Source organism: Podarcis erhardii (assembly GCF_964252035.2).
Source record: "Podarcis erhardii genome assembly, chromosome: 2".
NCBI lineage: Eukaryota > Metazoa > Chordata > Lepidosauria > Squamata > Lacertidae > Podarcis > Podarcis erhardii.
The window spans coordinates 10,023,139-10,043,964 of record NC_138498.1 but is presented as its reverse complement, the minus strand read 5'-3'; the positions used below and the strand labels follow the sequence as shown (position 1 = coordinate 10,043,964).

Sequence of the window (20,826 nt, the reverse complement as noted above, 5' to 3'; positions counted from 1 at the left end):
GTTTATATAAATTGTTTTAGGAATAAAAGAGAGGAAATCATAAATACATGGAAGCTAATAAGGGATAACTTGATATAAAATCCCGCAGGAGAGGGATATAAAAGTGGCAGAAACTGAGGCTGCAGTCACCCACTTACGTGGAAGTAAGCCCTATTGAACAGTTAGACTTACATTTACAGTACAAGCCTACTCAGAATTAGGACTCCGGTGGGTAGAAACATCAAACACTTCTGTTGGGTTGCCTTGATAAAAGCCCTAAAACTTAAGTCACATGAAAGTTCCTTCTTCCATGGTCTATTATTTTACCTAGTTAAAAACAACAAAGATCTGACTAGTAACCTGAGTGGACCTCCTAACAAGTCTGGTTTTTTCACCTACAAGCTCTGATGCTTTTGATACTCCACCTGGAATTATGGAAATATATTTTTTTTTTTAAAAATAATATTTATTAAAGTTTCCAGAATAAAAAAGGAAAGAAAGAAGAAAGAAAAGGATAAAGTTTACACTTAATTTCATTGACATCTTTCCAGGACTTCCCCCCCCTCCCCCTCTTGTATTCCATATCCATTAGATTGATTCCACAAATTCTTACCCCAAATTTTAAAACCTTGTTATAATTATAATTAGCCCATTTATTCAAAATTAATTTATCTTATTTAACCATTTCTCTTTATATTTTTATACTTCCCTAAGATCGACCCCAATTCCCTTCCACGAATTCCCCTATTTTTCTCACACAACAAGAGAAAATAAAAAAAAGAAAATAAAAAGAATGTAGTTTTACAGCCTTTGGATTCCAAATCTCCCCCCCCCCCGCCCTTTCCCGGTTTCGATCCCCAAAATCCATCCATCTGTCTGCTGCCAGACTGGAGGTCCCACGTCCATGTCTAACTCTCTCTCGAGTCCACTTTGCCGTCTTTTTGATAGCTTTTAATTTCAGAAAGTCCAATCTCGGAGAAACTCTCAGAAAAGATCATTCTTCTTCCATCCAGACCTCTATATTTAAGAATATAACTCAGATTCTGTTTCTTGATCCTTTTAAAGTCTGGATGTCCCAAATGTTCCAACTTCGAGTTTAGTCCAGCTCTTATTCCTCAGATTTCTTTTTTCTGTTCTGCTGCAAAAACCTTCTAATTCAGAAACTTCTGGTGGAATTATGGAAATAGTCCCTTGAACCTGACCTGTATTAATTGGTTAGAGGCCTTTTTTCCTGCGCCTCCTTTCCCCGCAATCTGGGACCTGCCAAGTTCTAAATCACTTGACTTCTACTTGCACAGCAACCAGTGGGGCTCTAACCTTGAATACCTTCAACCCTAGGAGCTTACAAAATGCATTTAAGTTCTCCTTTCACTTCCTTTAATATGAGTCTGGGGCAGGTGGGGAGGACAACTCAATCGGTCTTAAATGACTGATGTGATATTTTATCTCCTGCAATTGGAGTTTGTTTTTCACTCCAGGTGTCTGGTTTAGATGCTTTCAGGTGGGATCATCAGGACATTTCTCTGATTAAATTGATGACCAACCTGCTCATGGATTCAGGCTACATTGTAATTAGGGTTGCCACCTTTGTCAGGTGAAATAAGGGACAAGTCTGGGGGAATTGGGGGGGGGGGCTAAAAATTACTTTACCTGGTGCAGAATGAAATGACTTCAAAGCCATTTTGATATTGGTTGCATGCAAGATAAGCATGTTTGGGTGAGCACACAAATGCCTATTTTTCTTTTTATGACTTTGAAAAGGGGACAGATTGGGGCCCAAACAGGACAGGGTACTTTGTGCCCCAAAATGGGACAGTCCCGTTTTTTGAGGGATGGGTGGTAACCTTAGTTGCCATGAATGCAAGAAAAAGCAGTGTCTCATGGAACATCTTCAAAAATGTAAACCTCTGGGGAGATTTTTAACTTTGGGGAGGTATAAGTAAATCTGGAGGCTGACGGGAAGCTTTTATCTCAGTTCATGTTGCACCCAAAAGAATCTTATTGTGTCCTGAAGCCTAACAACTTGCAGATAAGGTGGATTCATGTTTTCTCTCAACAGTATAACTTTTAATGCAGAGAATCAGTCTCTGGGGATCTTACTGGCTCTCCCTTTTCATAGAATCATAGAGTTGGAAGAGACCACAAGGGCCATCGAGTCCAACCCCCTGCCAAGCAGGAAACACCATCAGAGCACTCCTGACATATGGTTGTCAAGCCTCTGCTAAAAGACCTCCAAAGAAGGAGACTCCACCACACTCCTTGGCAGCAAATTCCACTGTCAAACAGCTCTTACTGTCAGGAAGTTTAGGTGGAATCTTATTTCTTGTAGTTTGGAACCATTGCTCCGTGTCCGCTTCTCTGGAGCAGCAGAAAACAACCTTTCTCCCTCCTCTATGTGACATCCTTTTATATATTTGTATATAAGTATATATATATATTTTTATATACTTTTCCCCATAGGGCAATCCCGGTTCTGCAGGACCTCCCGGTGCTCCTGGTAAAGATGGTCCCAAGGGTGCTCGTGGCGACGCAGGCCCCACAGGGCGTGCTGGTGATCCTGGTTTGCAAGGTCCTGCTGGTCCCCCAGGCGAGAAGGGAGAATCGGGAGAAGATGGTCCTCCTGTATGTATTCCTCTTGCCTTCTTTGCATGTACAATGGATCTGGCTTGCTGCTTTGTCATTTGCAAATGAACACCCATCTCTGTCTTTATCTTTCCCCTGCAGGGTGCTGACGGCCCACCTGGACCTCAAGGCTTGGCAGGTCAGAGAGGGATCGTTGGTCTCCCTGGTCAGCGCGGTGAGAGAGGCTTCCCTGGTCTGCCGGGTCCTTCCGTAAGTGATCTGAGGAGCTTAAGTTAGCAAAAATGTGGAGGGGCAGGCAGTACTTTTGGGCTTGAAGTACGAGGAGATGTGTGTCTGTTCTCAAGTATATACTGAGCCTGTGGCCTCAGCACCATCCATCGGCGATAGAACTACAAAACCTGTCAGAGGTGCAAATTATCGCATTCTGAGTGCTTGGGCTTTTGTAGAATCGGCATCAGGATTTTTTTTTTTTATTCAAAGTTATAACAAAACATATTTTCCAAAAACATATCCTTATTCCCCCCGCCCCATTTTTCCTCCCCCACCCCCCACAAAACCCCTCCCCCCTCCCCACCCCCCAACTTCCCTCAGTTCCAGTCTTTGGTTTCTCCAATAATGCTATTTTCTGCATGTTACAGAGTTGTATAGATCCTCCAACTGTTTAGCTAATTATTATCAGTAAAAAATTGTGGGTGTTTATTCAAAACCTATCAAGGAGTCCAGTTCACTTTGTTGCGTCTTCAAATACTTTGTAAAGGGTTCCCATTCATCCTTAAAGTCACAGTTATCCCGTAGGATTTATTTATTTTTGCCATATTCTGAAACGCCGAATGTGTTAGGAGAATTTGTTTTACAGATTCATAAATGACCAGTTGACATCACAAATAAGTCTCTTTAGCTTACCAAGTATGAAAATGGAAAGGTTTTGGGGGGAAATTGATGTTTGGGCGCCAAACCGGGGGGGGGGGGGGGCGGAAAGATCTAGACCCGCAGAGAGAGAGAGACCTGATTCCCAAAGTCCAGTCTCTACCATCTCCAGTTAAAGGAGTTAAGATTGCCTCCATAGGAAACACCCTGAGATCATGGAGAGCTGCTGGTTGGCCGTACTGCGCTACGTGGACCATCTGCTTTGCACTTGACACACATTTTGTAGGCCTGGGTTTGAGCGGTTTCCCCCTCGGCCCGCTCCTTTCCCAGGGAAAACTCACTCTTTCGGCTCTTAACTGGAACAAACAGCAATCTGTGGAAAATCCAAGTTGCCATTTGCTTCGATTGAGCGCTAAAGAGCAGCTTTCCCTGGACGAAAGCAGTGGGACAAGAGGATAAGCCCATAGTCGTGTAAGACAAACTCCCTGATATACTATATTATTTCAGATAGCAGGATTCTAGTGCAGGCATAAACACAGTTCTGCAGGATTTTTGTGGGAGTTCAGTGCACAGAAACTTTTAAAGTGATAAGCAGGATTCTAGTCCCCTAGGATTGTGGAGTGAAACTGAAGTTTCCACTCTGGTGCATAGAGCAGGAATGGGAAACCTGTGACCTTGAAATCCAAGGGTCCTTGGACTACATTTCCCATCAGCCCCAGTCAGTGTGACCTATGGTCAGGGATAATGGGAGCTGAAGTCCAAAATAAGTGGAGGGCCACTGGTTTCCCACCCGTGGCTCAGAGGCTTCCCTTTTCACTTTGCCTAGCGCAGGTGGCGCTGTGGGTTAAACCACTGAGCCTAGGGCTTGCCAATCAGAAGGTTGGCGGTTCGAATCCCCGCGACAGGGTGAGCTCCCGTTGCCCGGTCCCTGCTCCTGCCAACCTAGCAGTTTGAAAGCACGTCAAGTGCAAGTAGATAAATAGATACCGCTCCAGTGGGAAGGTAAACAGCATTTCCGTGCGCTGCTCTGGTTCGCCAGAAGCGGCTTAGTCATGCTGGCCACATGACCCGGAAGCTGTATGCCGGCTCCCTCGGCCAATAAAGCGAGATGAGCGCCGCAGAGTCGGCCACGACTGGACCCAATGGTCAGGGGTCCCTTTACCTTTAGGTGACAGTCAAAATAATGCCAGGTCTGCTCTGAGCAAAGTACCTGTTCTTTACCTGAGCTGATATTTTCTTCCCACCCTCTTCTTTTCAGGGTGAGCCTGGTAAACAAGGAGCTCCCGGTGGCCCTGGAGACAGAGGCCCACCTGGCCCAGTTGGTCCACCAGGCCTGACTGGTCCCTCTGGCGAACCTGGACGTGAGGTGAGCGTACTCAACTTGTTTTATGTGTGGCCTGGGGAAAAGAGTAACATATCCTATTTTAAAACTGCATTCCTACAGCAAAACATGTCAAGGGCCAGAGGATGAGGGGCGGGGTGGGGGGTGGGGGGATGAAAACTTTCTTTAAATGCCCCAGAGTGGAACAAACTTTTAAAAATGAAACACCCTGATGATATTTTAAATCAGCCTTCTCCCAACCTGTTGCTCTGCAGATGTTGTTGGACTCCAACTCCCATCAGTTGGCATAGTGAATGGTCAGGAGGTGATGGGAATTGTAGTCTAGCATGGAAGCGCTGGGTTAGAGAAGGTTGATGTGATGGCATTTCCAATACTGTATTTGTAGCATTTCCCATTACAGTGATTGTTGGTTTTGATTTATGCTGCAGCAGCCTCAATTTAGCGATGCATTTCCAGGAATATTCTAAAGAGTGCATGCATCATTCTTCAACCCTGATCCTAAACATATTTCCTTCTTGGCCTTTAGAGGGAATTACTTTAAAATCATAGCCATTAATGTCATTTAGAAGTCATCAACTGCCTTGTAAGGGATACAATCTACATTTTTCTTACATGTGGACCCCTTTTGCTTTTGAGGTTGGTAAGGGGTGGCTATATTTAGCAGCAGCCCATTGGGGGTCAGGGAGGGGTGTGATTAAATAAGCTTTAGATTACCCCCCCTCTCTTCTCCAAGTAGGCTTCCAAAAACTTTGTTGCTGATCAGGAATCTAAAGCTACGATCCATGTTGTAATTTTCCTCCACTTAACACCCCACCGCTCCCTGAAAACAAACCCAGTGTTTCTAAAATGCTGGCATTAAAATGCTGGCATCTGCCAAAAAAGTTACCAGCCGTTCAAGGAACTGATTGCTTCCTGCCTATAGTGGGCTGGGCTTTTCTGCAAGTGGGATTCCACGGGGTAGAGGTGACGGGCAATTAATTGTAACTGCAACTTGGGGTACAGTTTATAAGCAGTAATTAAAAGAGGTGAATTTGGGGAGTGCTGAAAGGTGGTTCCTCGGCAATTCAAGAAAGCAGTTCTTCTTCCAGTTCTGGGTTACCATCTCCTCACCTTTGCCAGCCAGTGGTGCCTGGGCTTGGCTTGAGGGCTGGTTTTGCAAGAGGAGCTGCGAAGGAGCTCTTTCAAATGCTTGGACTAGGATCTGCTAAACCTGATGCCCAAGTTTGCTGGGAGCAGTTTCCTGCAAAAGTAGATTCCAAGAAGGAACAGTCTCCAAAGTCCCTTGGAGGAGGGGCATACATGACTGCGATGAGTGTATATTGGCTAAGGCTGCTTGTCAAGCCAAGGTTGTGAATCGGGAATGATTTTAGGAAATGCAACTCACTGTTTGGGGCGGTTGGCTATGCCTTCTCAGAAAGACACAAAGCGCCACTTCCTTGGCTCCTAAGGATAAACACCTATCATTCTTATTCTCAGGGCAATCCTGGCTCAGATGGTCCCCCAGGGAGAGATGGTTCCCCTGGCGTGAAGGTGAGTGTCCCATCTCAAAGGAGCATTAACCACTGCTGTATTTAAATATGATTTGTTCAAGGAACATGTGTCGCTTGAGTACAAAATATAAAGCCATGTGGTTATAATCTCAGGGCATAATCCAGGTGGGAGCAGCTCACCTGTTTAATCTTTCTGTCCACGTTCTTAGCCCTTACCTTCCTTGTTCTTAGCCCCACAATTTTCTCATGCATCTCTTCCACCTCTTTCCCTGAAATCTGAGTAACGCAGCAACATTTGGTGGAATAAGCCATTAACATTACCCTTACTTACACAATTTATTCCAGCCACATAACATGCATTTTGGGAGGCTGGAAGAAAGGCTGCTCTCTCCCTCTACCCCCATGTCCTAGGGCAGTGCCTTGTTTGTTAGTCTGTTCCTTGCTGTTCAACCAAAGGTTTTCCCACACCTCTTCACCAAAGTCTTCCAAGATCCTTCTCAGATTGCTCCTTCAGCCCCAGCACCTGCCATATCTTCTAAGAGCATGGAACCAGTCAGGGGAAAAAGAGAAAGGAGGGGGAATGTCCCATCAATGGGGTTGCTGTCCCTCACCACATCTCATATACATACAGTGGTGCCCCGCAAGACGAATGCCTCGCAAGACGAAAAACTCGCTAGACGAAAGGGTTTTCCGTTTTTCGAGGTGCTTCGCAAGACGAATTTCCCTATGGGCTTGCTTTGCAAGACGTTTTCGTCTTGCGAGTCTTGCGAGTTTTTCCCCCTTTCCCCCCCTTTTTCTAAGCCGCTAATAGCCGCTTAGCCGCTAAGCCGCTAATGGCCGTGCTTCGCAAGACGAAAAAACCGCTAGACGAAGAGACTCGCGGAATGAATTATTTTCGTCTTGCGAGGCACCACTGTATTTGGTATTTAATGCATCTGCTTTGTCCCCCGATAGGGTGATCGTGGTATGACTGGTGCTGTTGGTGGTCCTGGAGCTCCCGGCCCACCTGGTTCTCCTGGTCCTGTTGGTCCAACTGGTAAACAAGGAGATAGAGGGGAAGCGGTGAGTATCCAGTAACCATGCCCTACATGATGGCGAGCGGGAAGCCATTTAATTAAAATTGTATTGATTTGGTATTAATTTGTAATTATTTGTGAAAAAATTGTTGTAATTTGGACAATCAATAAAAAATAATTGGCTGAAAAGAAAAACACACCGTGCACTAGGTGGGTCCCCAGATGTTGTTGGACTACAGTGTTCATAATCCCCAGCCAGAATGGCCAGTGTTCAGGGATGATGGGATATGTAGCCCAACAACATCTAAGGACCCAAGGTTGGGAACTGGTGCACCGGTTGCTATTAGCCATGATAGCTTGTGAACTTCCTGAAACGTAAGGTTGGAACAGAATGCTGGGCTAGAGGGGACTTCTTAATGGAATGCTATAAGAGGTTGACTGAATTGCCCTGACTTGCTAGATGGTTTTCCCTTTCCTATGGCTTTGCTGAATCCTATCCTTCCAGACATTTCCATGCGCTGCTCTGGTTTCGCCAGAAGCTGCTTAGTCATGCTGGCCACATGACCCGGAAAAACTGACTGCAGACAAACGTCGGCTCCCTCGGCCAGTAAAGTGAGATGAGTGCCACAACCCCAGAGTCGTTTGCGACTGAACTTATCTGTCCTTTACCTTTTTATCCTTCCAGAATATTTAGAATCTACAGGATTTCCCAGTTTGGGCCAAACTTAGAATCACAGAGTTGAAAAGGACCTCAGGGATCATCTAGTCCAACCCCCTGAAATTCAGGAATATACAGCTATCCCGTATGGGGATCAAACCTGCAACCTTAGTATTACCGACACCGCACTCTAACCAGCTGAGCTATCCAGCTACTTAGCTTGGGCCAAACAGCATGTTGTGCTCAGTCACATGTAATCCCTCCCCCTTTGAATGGTTTACAGTGCATAAGTAGAAGAATGAGGAAGGCACTTCTCAACCCTTTCCCATCTAGCGGGACTTTCTGCTACAAATATCCATACCTCAGCTGCTGTGTGGTTTGGGTCAGGCCTTGAAGGAGAGCCCTGAGCACAGCTGTACCGTACTAGATTCGAATCCTCTTGGTCAACACGGAGAGCTGTGGCCTCTGATCTCATCTTAGCATGGAGGGAGAGGGTGGCCAGTCAGCTTATAATTTTTGTTTTCATCTTTCTCCAGGGTGCTCAAGGTCCAATGGGTCCTGCTGGTCCTGCAGGGGCACGTGGCATGCCCGTGAGTATTTCTCCTTTACCCACTTTCATTTTTCCTGGGCTCCCAATAGAGGCTGTTGCATTTACTGAGCATCCCCCGAGTCACTACTGTGTACATCCAAAAGAGGAAAGCTTCCTTCCAATTTGTGCTTTTGACACAATGAATGAGTGCTTGAAGTTCTGGCTCTTAGAACACGACCACCTGCCATTTGAACAAAAATGTTGTATTCATCTGACCCAGAGGCAAAGAGCAATAAGTACTCTTGTGTGTGGTCATTCAGGAGCAGTTGCCTCTTACTTGTAGTAGTCACAGGAGTACTTTGCCCACCTTCCCTGAAGAGGGTCCTAGCTACAGTACTGTGAGGGTTTCCTCTGCTTTCCAGAAAGAAAGCATAGTCATCCTTGCAATTGCAGCCCTAAGGGACAGGTAAAAGCCCTGGGGACTTCTGCTTTATTTACTGCCTCCACCAGAGAGCAACGGAGAACATCTTTCTCTGTAATTAGTCAGTGCCACTTCCCGACACACACACCCCTTCAAAGTGCCGAGTGTTATATGTCTGTTTCCGCATAAAGGTTCTAAAATCAACCAGTTCATCTGCACGGGCGTAGTTCTTAATCCCATGGTGTAACTGCACTCTGTTTCAGCTCAAAGATGCTCATGGATTCAGAACCAGAAATTAACTGGTTTCCGCTAACTGGTCAGCTGCTGCCTCAGGTCTTGCACAATACACTAGGCAAATGAGTTATAGGCAGTCACAGGGAATGTGTCCCCCTCAGGCCCTCTGACGTCATAGAGGGCCTTGCCAGCATAGGACCTTGAAGCCAGGTCACTTGCAGGAGAAACAGAGGCCCTTTGTGACATCAAAACATAGCAACAGGGTCGAGAGATGTTGGCCAAGTGTAGGGCTGCCAGGAGGGACGCTGTGTTCAGATCTGCAGGCAGCATCTCCACCCTGTACTATGTTGCCAGACTTTGCGCATGACTCTCTTGCCCTGAATGCCGCTTGTGTTCTCTCCTCCTAGGGTCCACAAGGTCCTCGTGGTGACAAGGGTGAAGCTGGTGAGGCAGGAGAGAGAGGTCTGAAGGGTCACAGGGGATTCACTGGCCTGCAGGGTCTTCCTGGGCCTCCCGTAAGTTTTGGTTTCTGTATCTTTACAGAGTTGAATTCGGTCCATGGTGTTCTGTTCTAGGCTTGTCATGGGCTCAGGGGAGTTTTGGGTTTGAGCCTATCTGCTGCAGCAGGGATGTGAATCAATTTCTCCCTGCAGGGATGCCTGTCTAATTAGTATATGTTTATTTATTAACTTCCCTGGGTATTTATCCCTGGGCGGGTGGCGCTGTGGGTTAAACCACAGAGCCTAGGACTTGCCGATCAGAAGCTCGGCGGTTCGAATCCCTGCAACGGGGTGAGCTCCCGTTGCTCGGTCCCTGCTCCTGCCAACCTAGCAGTTCGAAAGCACATCAAAGTGCAAGTAGATAAATAGGTACCGCTCCAGCGGGAGGGTAAACGGCGTATGTGCGCTGCTCTGGTTCGCCAGAAGCGGCTTAGTCATGCTGGCCACATGATCCGGAAGCTGTACACTGGCTCCCTCGGCCAATAAAGCGAGATGAGTGCTGCAACCCCAGAGTCGGCCACGACTGGACCTAATGGTCAGGGGTCCCTTTACCTTTACTAGTTGGTTAAATGCAGCATACAGTTGAAGATAAAGCAGTAAAGTAAAAACTTAAGGAGGTAGAAAATAATTCTGGCATGGAATGTCCTTGAAGCCATTCTCTACAACTCCTAAACTCTTTAGGCCCTTCTGCAGAGAGGCTGTTACATGCCTGGTATGTAACTATGGCTTTGCTTTCTTCCGCCCCCTCACCTTTTTCCATAGGGTCCTTCTGGCGATCAAGGTGCATCAGGTCCAGCTGGTCCTTCTGGTCCCAGGGTAAGTCCAATCTCCCTGATAAGAAGAGCTCCTTTCTTTGGTCAAAGACCATGGAGTGTTGTGGCTGGATGCTAGACTCTGCTGTGTACATTAACCTTATTCACTGTCTTGTGTGTTGCTCAGTTTTTTCAGCTGGCAGATGTGGGATTGTTATACACAGAATTCCAGGCCCCAATTTCTGGGTGCCAGCTGATTTGGGGAGAAATTAATGTATTTGGAGGAGAGAACTTTAAGAGGGAGAAGACTGATCTTCAGTATTTTTGTATTACAAAGAAATTTTAGTGATCAGAAATCTGAGGAACTCTGCTTTTTTGTGTTGATATGGACATTTGTTTTGGCCTGGTGGGTTTTGAAATGTTGTCAGAGTGCGTACATGGCTGATAACTGAAGAAGGTTCTTGGTCGATTATATGGTAAATGTCATACGCAGTGTGGGATCTGGGGGACAGTGTCAGAAACAATTCTACTGCACTGCAATACTACCACTTGTAGAATTTACTATATGGTTCTTTTAAGAAGCCCATCCCAGTACTTGCTAATGTTCATGGGCAGCCTGGTGTTAACTCATGCACATTGCCTCTCTCCTAGGGTCCCCCAGGTCCAGTTGGCCCCTCTGGCAAAGATGGCTCTAACGGAATGCCTGGCCCCATTGGCCCTCCCGGTCCCCGTGGTCGTAGTGGAGAAACCGGCCAAGCTGTAAGTGACTGAAGGAATGGCATAAATGAAGTACAAGAAGCTGCACCCCCAGTGTTAGAAACTAAGATATGAAAGCTAGGAGCTAAATGTCACCTTAAGGTTATGGGCGCAACGATGGAATGTCTCGGCTTGATTTTTTATAACAATTCAAAGCTGAAAATGAATGAACTGCAGCAAAAATATTATGCTCATTTTTCACGTGGTCTAGTCCTTCCCCTGCCCACCTTCCTAATATTCTTAAGAGGGTCTCTTCTCCAGTCTTCAGAGTGTGGCTGGAAGTGAGGAGGCAAAAAAAAGGTCCTCCTTTCCTTCCACTCCACAGTTTTAATCTGAAATCTTAGGCGCAGGACTGTGCCCAGAGCTCAGAAACTGCTAGCGCCAATGAAATACCCTGTTGCAAACTGCACCTAAAACACCCTGTGTCTAGGCAGTCCCCCGCCCTTGTGCCCTTTACGCAGCTGGTTTGACTGCCTCCGTGGAGCTTGCCTAGGTATTAATCAGTGGCTCAAACTGTTCTCCTTTTGAGGGTGGACTACAGCTCTCTGTGCTACGGAAGGACTGTGCTTTGCCTCCCTGTGGGAATTGCATGGGGTTCTATGAGCTGGATCTCATGTACAGCCCAGCACATCGAATTAAATATTTGAAATCAATGAGAATTATTATCATCAAATATATACCACTCTCCTTTAAAAACAACAGAGCAGTTTACGGAAGAGCACCATAAAATAACATCTAAACTAAGGTTTCCGAAACTTGGGTCTGTGGCTGCTTTGGGACTACAGTTCCCATCATCCCTGACCATTGGTCCTGCTAGCTATGGGTGATGGGAGCTGTAGTCCAAAAACCACTGGAGACTCAAGCTTGAGAAACACTGATCTAAACCATATAATCCATCTCCAAAACAGCAGCAAGTATGATGATGATGATGTTTAGTCGTTTAGTCGTGTCCGACTCTTCGTGACCCCCTGGACCAGAGCACGCCAGGCACTCCTGTCTTCCACTGCCTCCCTCAGTTTGGTCAAACTCATGCTGGTAGCTTTGAGAACACTGTCCAACCATCTTGTCCTCTGTTGTCCCCTTCTCCTTGTGCCCTCAATCTTCTCATGAGGTGGCCAAAGTATTGGAGCCTCAGCTTCAGGATCTGTCCTTCCAGTGAGCACTCAGGGCTGATTTCCTTCAGAATGGATAGGTTTGATCTTCTTGCAGTCCATGGGACTCTCAAGAGTCTCCTCCAGCGCCATAATTCAAAGGCATCAATTCTTCGGCGATCAGCCTTCTTTATGGTCCAGCTCTCACTTCCCTACATCACTACTGGGAAAACCATAGCTTTAACTATACGGACCTTTGTCGGCAAGGTGAAGTCTTTGCTGATGTCTCAGCAAGTATGATAGCTTCTGTTAAGTCATCTTCCAGCAGCAGATGTACTACGGAGCTGGAAAGCATGAAAGAGATGTCTGATTCAGCCCCTCTTGCCCAAGAGTGGGACATTCTGGAACTTAAACTGTAGGTCCTATCGGTTCAACTTAGTCCCATGTCAGTGAAAGAAAATGGAACGTGAGGGCCCAGGTGATGGGCTACCTCCATCAATGCACCTACCATACAGCAGGGGGCTGCTTTCGTCCAACAGCAAGCATTTCAGGGCTGTCTACTTTCCTTTAACCCTGTAGGGTCCTCCTGGAAACCCCGGACCCCCTGGTCCTCCTGGCCCACCCGGACCCGGCATTGACATGTCCGCCTTTGCCGGCCTGGGTCAGACGGAGAAAGGCCCCGATCCCATGCGCTACATGCGATCCGACCAGGCTTCTAGCAACCTGAGGCAGCATGATGCCGAGGTCGATGCCACCCTGAAGTCGCTCAACAACCAGATCGAAAGCATCCGGAGCCCCGAGGGCAGTAGGAAGAACCCAGCTCGTACCTGCCGTGACCTAAAACTCTGCCACCCTGAATGGAAGAGCGGTGAGTGTATTGGGGCTTGCCACTGCCTGGGTTTTGGGCTCAGGAGCCTCACTTCCTATTCTGCAGCATAACAATCCCAGAGAGGTCTCTGCGTCTCACCACCCAGAGTAAGGTTACCAGATTTTTTAAAAACAAATCCGGGGACACTTTTCAACTTCCTACTAAATGGATGGATTTTGTCGGGGGACTGATTTGTAAATCCGGGGACTGTCCCCGGGAAACGGGGACGTCTGGTAACCTTAACCCAGAGCATCTACAGGGACTGAGGCTAGTGTTTCAGCACTTCTGATTCCTGCCACCAAAACACATGGGAAACATAGCCTCATCCACACAGCAGAAGGCATGAAAGTGGCCTGTACAATCTACACAGCTGACTGTGGATACATTTCCTCTCTCTGTGGAAGCCACAGGGACACCCACCCACCCACCCCTTCCCTTGGGCACCCAATTCACAACCTTTTTTCTGACCCAAAGTCATTAACAAAACCTCAGAGAGTTTAAGCTCCTGTCAAAATATATAATGTGTTTCATTAAACACATCGGACCATAGTAACTAAATTGGGGTGTGTGTGTGTGATATTCATGTTATTGCATCCTAATAAAGTAAACAAAGGTTTTAGATCATATGTTTGTTGATCAGTATTTCAGAATGAAAATTGCCTGAATAATGTTTTAACAACCTACCGTTTGCAGAGGCTTTAAAGTTCAAAGAATTGCACTTCCAATCCTCATAATTTCCAGAGCAGGATTACTGTGTGACTTGTTTAGCCTCATTTTGCAATTATATTTTAACACGTAGTTAACTTTCCATTTGCAACCTGACACTAATAAATTCCATTCTCCTGTAGATATTATAATTGCGTAAGCTTCTGATGTGCACATGCCACCTAAGGGATTGGGGGGTGGGGTCACTGCAGGAAGTCAGTGACTAAGACCCAGCAGCACAGAACAGCGGTGTGATGAGAGAGAGAAAGAGGAAAAACACCGTACCAGCTGCTTCTTTCTTAATTTTGCAGGCGACTATTGGATTGATCCCAACCAGGGTTGCACCTTGGATGCCATAAAGGTTTTCTGCAATATGGAGACGGGAGAGAGCTGTGTTTACCCCAAGCCTAGCAGCATTCCCAAGAAGAACTGGTGGACAAGCAAGAGCAAAGACAAGAAGCACATCTGGTTTGGAGAGACAATCAATGGAGGTTTCCACGTAAGTGGGCCAAGCTAGAATAAACGCTTTTGATATTTCATCCAAGGCATGCAAATCCAATGTGAACCCGTGCAAACAGTTGCATTCGTGCAAGGCTTGGTGCTAGCATAACAGGATTACACACACACACAGACGTACTATGCCATTCTCTGAATCTGCTCTGAAAAGTTGCAGTGGGGAGAGAAACCCAGAACAGGGAGAATATTCTCCTTGCACTTATGGAATGTTCACCTTGCCACTTAATTTTCCGTTTGCCCATTAATCGTTACGCTGACCCTCTGTTTTTATACTTACACCTCACTATTCTTGTCTTTGAAATGTCTATGTGAAGCTTATTCTCTAACTTTGGGAGAAATGAGAAGAAATCAAGCGACACTGAGTGTTGTGACCAGGCAGCAGAAAGGAAACAGGGAGACTTTAGAGTTCACAGCAATTACATTTCGTTGATTACCACTCGCTTAGATTGCTTTTTAAAAGATTTAGACAAATTTGGGAATGATAAACCCAACCATGATGGCTGATATTCAGAGGCATCACCCTGATAGCAAACTCAGCTGGTGAGTGCAGACAGGACAGTAGCCAAAGTAGGGTCACTGTGAGACAGGGGGGAGGTATTGGCAGGCCCAAGGGAAACTCACAATCTACAGAGGTACTGTATTTTTTGCTCTATAAGACTCGCTTTTTCCCTCCTAAAAAGTAAGGGGAAATGTGTGTGCGTCTTATGGAGTGAATGCAGGCTGCGCAGCTATCCCAGAAGCCAGAACAGCAAGAGGAATTGCTGCTTTCGCTGCGCAGCGATCCCTCTTGTTGTTCTGGCTTCTGAGATTCAGAATATTTTTTTTCTTGTTTTCCTCCTCCAAAAACTAGGCGCGTCTTATGGTCTGGTGCGTCTTATAGAGCAAAAAATACGGTATGTGTTTTTGCTTTCTGCGGTCTTTCTAAGAAAGGTGTCTCTCAACCTCTGTCTTCTTGGTCCCTTTCCAGTTTAGCTACGGAGATGAGAACCTGGCTCCTAACACAGCCAACATCCAGATGACCTTCCTGCGCCTCTTGTCTACTGAAGGCTCTCAAAATATCACCTACCACTGCAAGAACAGCATTGCCTACATGGACGAGGCTTCTGGGAACCTTAAGAAAGCTCTCCTGATACAGGGATCCAACGACGTGGAGATCAGAGCCGAGGGCAATAGCAGGTTCACATATAGCGCCTTGCAGGATGGCTGCACGGTAAGTTTGAGGGGTTTGCTGGGGCTGCCACAGCAATACGACGTTGCTGGGTTTAAAGGCACAGAACTATGGCGGCTGACGGTAGCAGCCAGCCAGGCTGGGCACTTGCCAAGGCCCAGTCCGACCATAATGAGAGGATCAGCAGAGAAAACTGTCAGGAATATTTCCATTTAATGTGAGAAACCAGCTAGATTGAAAAGTGCGGCCCTAGCCTGAGTGGGACCCACAAAATCCTTTGTTTGGCCCTATTGCCACTATTTGGGAGGGCACTGTTGGGTGAGAGCAGTGTTAAGAGACCCCTGGAGCCAGTCCCACGGGGTTGCTTTTTTGCTTCACTAAATCCCACATCATTTGCTGATCTTGTTTCACAGAAGTGATCAAAGAGACCGTGATTCTCTCTCCCTGCCCCGCCCCCTTGAAATCAGCCATAGTGCGGCACTTCTCAAAGTAGACAGGATATGGGTGTTTTAAAATTAGACACACACAGAGGAGACATGGCTGTAGCAAGAAAACCACCATTATGCTCAAGAGTCGTAGGAATCTCAAAACAGATTCAGAGGATCATTCTGCTTCCTTTAGTTGGTTGATGTGTATGCTGGCAGCCACTGTCTACTCATGCTGAAGCTGGCATTCTGCACCCCCATCCACAATTTCAGCTTCTGCTCATGGCACATGAAATCAGATGTGATCCTTTCTAATGGCCATGAGCGTGTGGGTTGTTAGTAAAGGTAAAGTTACCCCTGACCGTTAGGTCCAGTCACAGACGACTCTGGGATTGCGCACTCATCTCACTCTATAGGCCGAGAGAGCCAGCATTTGTCTGCAGACAGATTCCGGGTCATGTGGCCAGCATGACTAAGCCACTTCTGGCGAACCAGAGCAGTGCACAGAAACGCTGTTCCCACCAGAGCGGTACCTATTTATCTACTTGCACTTTACGTGCTTTCGAACTGCTAGGTGGGCAGGAGTTGGAACCAAACAATGGGAACTCACCCCGTTGCGGGGGTTCGATCTACCGACCTTCCGATCGGCAAGGCCTAGGCTCTGTGGTTTAGACCACAGCGCCACCCCCTGTGGGTTGTTAGTACTAGCTTCCAAAGTTGCAAAGCAACCTGAGCAGGACAGAATGCAGATCTTAAGATTCCCCAGATAACAGCAGCACAGTAAAAGCTCTTCTGCTTTAGTATGTTTAGTACCATGGTTAATCCTGCCCTGCTTTCCAGAACTTTGATTTGTTCCAGGCAGCCACCCCCAGCAACTGATCCCAGCTGGGGATCTTGTGGCACTTAAAATAATGCATTCTTTTGCGGGTTTTTTCTTTCCATTCCAGAAACACACTGGTAAATGGGGGAAGACAATCATTGAATACCGTTCTCAGAAGACCTCACGCCTGCCCATCATTGACATTGCACCTATGGACATTGGCGGAGCTGATCAAGAATTTGGTGTTGACATTGGCCCGGTGTGCTTCTTGTAAAGAAAAAAAAGTTTCGAAAATTAATATTTTTTTAAAAAACCAGTCCATTACCATACAAAACCAACCCAAGGAACCCAAGTGCTCCCCAAATCACCTTGTAGGACTTTCTGCACTGAAGAGTTGAACCAAACCTTCTTCCCTTCCCAAAATTCCATCCGTTCCCCACGCTTACATTTTGGACTCTGTCAGTTTCCGAAGCAACCATCACTTGGGCAGACCATGAAAGCAAGCAAAGGAGAAAAAGGAAAAAAAAGGAACAACAAATAATGGTATTATTTATTTATTGTCTTCCTGTAAGACCTTTCTTGGAAGCTAACTAGCATGCTCCAAGGTGCTGATGCCCCAAAATAACAGGTTGTAGCCAATTCTTTCCCCCCCACCCATCCATCCAACCCTGGGTGTGTATCACAAGCAAGATTACTGTGTATAATACTAAAAATGGTGCTATTATTATTGTAAAACAAGTCTGTATTTTTTAACATCAATTGATTATAAAAAAACCTTCGTTGGAAAGTACAAGTTGATCTGATTTTTGTTGTTTTTCTTACTATTTTTGCTTCTGTCCACCGTTCTGAATTCTACCAAGCCTCATCTACTCTCTCTACTCCCTCTTTACAAAATGAAGGAAGTCATAGGGTCAACTCTCAAACGTCCCTGGTTTTTAAGCTACCTCACACTAAGGAAACATTTGTCAGTATGATCTCACCGCCAGCCACAAAAGAGATGAGGTGCAAGTTTGGGGACTACCACCCCTTCCCACAGAAACACATGGTGCTTAAGACCGCCTTCAACAACCTGGTGCCTTTCTGAACTACAGCTCTCAGACACATTGCTTCTCCCTTCAACTCCCTTGTATAAGTGAGACTTGGCTGACTTTACCAATTCCTCTTCTTTCTTTTTTTTGAGTAGATGAAACTATCTTTTGTTAGCCAGCTTTGGCTGATTGTAAGCATAAGTACACTTTTGAGTTACACAGAGCTCTGTTGGCCTAATAAAGGATAGCTTCTTACCTATTTTATATTTCTGGGACTGACATGCAGTTACAACCTTTTTGTAAAGTTGGTCCCACTTTGACATTCTCTCTCTTACCACCTCTTCTGCTTCGATTTGTCTACTTTCAGAGTTAGTAAATCAAGAGAAAGGAGCAAACAAGAGCAGGTTGTTGTTCTTTAAAAACTAAGGAATGTAAAATGACTAAAACACAGTCAGGCCCACAACATCACACACCCCATAATCTATCCTGATCACCCCCATCACCATCAATACCAGGTGCTTTCCTTAATTTCTGCTCCCACCCACCCACCCTTGCACTCAAGGTAGAATGCTTTTCCTATTCCAAATAAAGAAAATCTTTGTTGAAGTTGGTCCGTGTGTATTAATTTTCACCCTGAGGTAATCTTTATTACACAATGTTTATCTTCCCTGGAGAAACATTTCCAAGAAAAGCAGAAAAGACCAGAATTTCTTTTAAAAAGGGGGGGGGAAGGGGATTTTAGTCTTTTGTGTTTTTGAATCAAGATAATTCTTCTTACCTTACAAAGAGGTAAGAGCACAGTAACATTGGCGGCAGCTTTCCTTCACTCTCTCAATGGTAATATTCATTTCTCCACATTTAAAGATTGAAGCAGAAGCCCAATTGAAGCACTCTTAACTTCTGTTGATTTCAGTGAGAGATATTTAAGTTCAGACACAAAATTTCCTTCGTACATACAAGTCCTTTACTTTGACTGGATTGTGCTCTAACTTCATTTAAGGCTGCAATCCTAGTATACATGCTTACTTAGGAGTAAGGCCTATTGAATTAAAAACGGGCTTACTTCCTAGCAGATGTATAGGACAGCAGTGCATTACATTATTATTAACTCGGCAAATTTTCCACCCTTCTTCCTGAAGGAGCCCAGGACAGCAAATATTCATCGGGACAGAGTATACAAATAAGTAACTGCACAAGTGGAACTACTTCCTTTTGTGCAATTGGTCTTTCTTCCCACTGCCACCACTCCGTTGTCTCCTCTGCCACCACCAATCTGCCCCAGATGGTTGGCTGAACCCCCAGAAGAGATTTATGGGGTGCACAGGAGGATGGGAGGTGGAGTCTTGTTGTGAAAGCAGAAGCAGGTCCCTTCACACAGAGAGCTAGTAGGTTGACTACAACCCTAGCAGGCTTGCAAGTTTTGAGTTGTAAATCCCCAAAATTGACAGCCACATTTTGTTCACTGATTTGTTTTAATCACTGATTTGACTGCATTTAAAAAATAAATAAATTATAACCTGCCCTGCAACCTCATGGCCAGGGGGGACAGGTATGGGGAAAAAGCTCTGCAGCCACACAAAACTATGTTAGAAAGCATTATTAACTTAAAGTGAAACCGAAAACACCAAGCCAACTTTTCTAAAAGTCTCTTGCTTGGTCACCCAGAAATGATTTTTTACTTGTCGCAACCAACCAGGCAAGTAACTATGCCTGAGCCTAATAAACAGCTTTTCCTTTGCCTAAGATCAAAGCACCTTACAAGAAAACCAGTAACATCAAAGGCCACAATATTTCAAGATAACCAGGAAAAGGTGGGCTTTTCCTTCAAGAGGGCACGTATGTAGATAAAAAGCTGGCTTATACTGAGGTAGCCAAGTATTGTATATACTCTGGGTGGTGAGCAACTGAGCCCACCCCAGCTGAGACTATAACACTCATCTCTGACCATTGGTCATGCTGGCAAGGACTGATGGGAGTCTGAGACTAAAATAGGCAAAAGGCCACAGACTTCCCATCATGGGTCTACACTGAGCAATGGCATAAGGCTTCCAAGTGATGGTGCAAGTTTTCTGAAAGAAAAAATTTAAAACCTTTGTGGTTTTCAACTTTAAACAATGCGTTCTCCCACGACCTGTTTTTGAAAACTCACAGTCTTCAACCTTGGCTAAGCAATTTCCTTGAGAGATCAGCAGAATCACAGAATTAACTGTCCTTGCAACTTGGTTTATTTGTAAACCGAATGAAAAACTTCAAAACATGTCTCTTGTGAAAACTACCTACCTCCCCCAGATCCAAAGATTTTAACAAAATTATTTTCAGTAAATATCTAAACATTCATTTACGAAGAAAAACAACGAAATTGGCAACAGGACGCATTCTGCCAGTTATCACCAGTTATTACCATTTCGTAGCTCCCAAAGTCTTTCTTCTAAAAAATATCATTATAATTTATGGAATAAGAGAACATTCCAGTTTAGGACACTGTGTACGCTCTGGTTACACAACTGTGTGTGAATAAGTCACCATTCACTTCAATGGCAGTAACAGCTGTGCAGGCACAAGGAGAAGTATATGATAGTGGAACAATCCCTCAACTGAAGTGAATGGCAAAGGGTACCATAGAAGGCAACAGGTTAATAAATGGGCAGTCCAGAGAAATACCTTTTGGGTCCCTGGCAACTCTGCTTTAAAAGCATCTAAGGGCCTTTGACTGTGATACTGGAGAACTCATCAGTCAGACTCGATGTGCACCAGCAGTATGAATAGGTAACTGGCAGCTCCTTCTAATTTCTTTTTTAAAAGACAGTCAGGAGGACTATCTGAAATACTGCCATACATTTCAACTTACTCTTCTCTAGATCAAACCCAACAGTACTATGAAATGACAAAAGGGAAAGGGGGGGGGGAGAAGAACCCTAATGAAGGAGAATCCACCAACTTGTTCATTTGAAAGAGAAGATGTTTTTGGCTTATGATTTCGTAAGATTCTTGGGAAAAGTGCAGGTATGGCAGCAAAGCATCAGGCTCACAGGCAGTGCTAATTCCAAGCTAGTGTTAGCGGAGGTTCCCCAGAAGGTC

The 20,826-nt window shown here is 45.5% G+C and overlaps 1 protein-coding gene and 1 long non-coding RNA gene across 6 annotated transcripts in view; one reads left to right on the top strand and one right to left on the bottom strand.

Moving 5' to 3' along the window:
• COL2A1 (collagen type II alpha 1 chain) overlaps positions 1-17,513 on the top strand; it is a 99,857-nt gene extending 82,344 nt beyond the window's left edge. For all 5 annotated transcript variants that reach the window (XM_081848922.1, XM_081848921.1, XM_081848925.1 and 2 more), the window contains 13 exons: positions 2,440-2,601; positions 2,704-2,811; positions 4,688-4,795; positions 6,248-6,301; positions 7,216-7,323; positions 8,472-8,525; positions 9,527-9,634; positions 10,382-10,435; positions 11,023-11,130; positions 12,798-13,086; positions 14,103-14,290; positions 15,275-15,517; positions 16,848-17,513. In XM_081848922.1, coding sequence (XP_081705048.1) covers positions 2,440-2,601; positions 2,704-2,811; positions 4,688-4,795; positions 6,248-6,301; positions 7,216-7,323; positions 8,472-8,525; positions 9,527-9,634; positions 10,382-10,435; positions 11,023-11,130; positions 12,798-13,086; positions 14,103-14,290; positions 15,275-15,517; positions 16,848-16,994 — 1,731 coding nt within the window. In that variant the 3' untranslated portion in view covers positions 16,995-17,513. The remainder of the gene's footprint in view (positions 1-2,439; positions 2,602-2,703; positions 2,812-4,687; positions 4,796-6,247; positions 6,302-7,215; positions 7,324-8,471; positions 8,526-9,526; positions 9,635-10,381; positions 10,436-11,022; positions 11,131-12,797; positions 13,087-14,102; positions 14,291-15,274; positions 15,518-16,847) is intronic.
• Positions 6,584-8,463, bottom strand: LOC309334643. The gene is made up of 2 exons (XR_014153221.1): positions 8,297-8,463; positions 6,584-6,793 (listed from the first exon to the last, which is right to left on the bottom strand). It is a non-coding gene; the product is annotated as an uncharacterized lncRNA (long non-coding RNA).
• Positions 17,514-20,826: the final 3,313 nt, after the last annotated feature.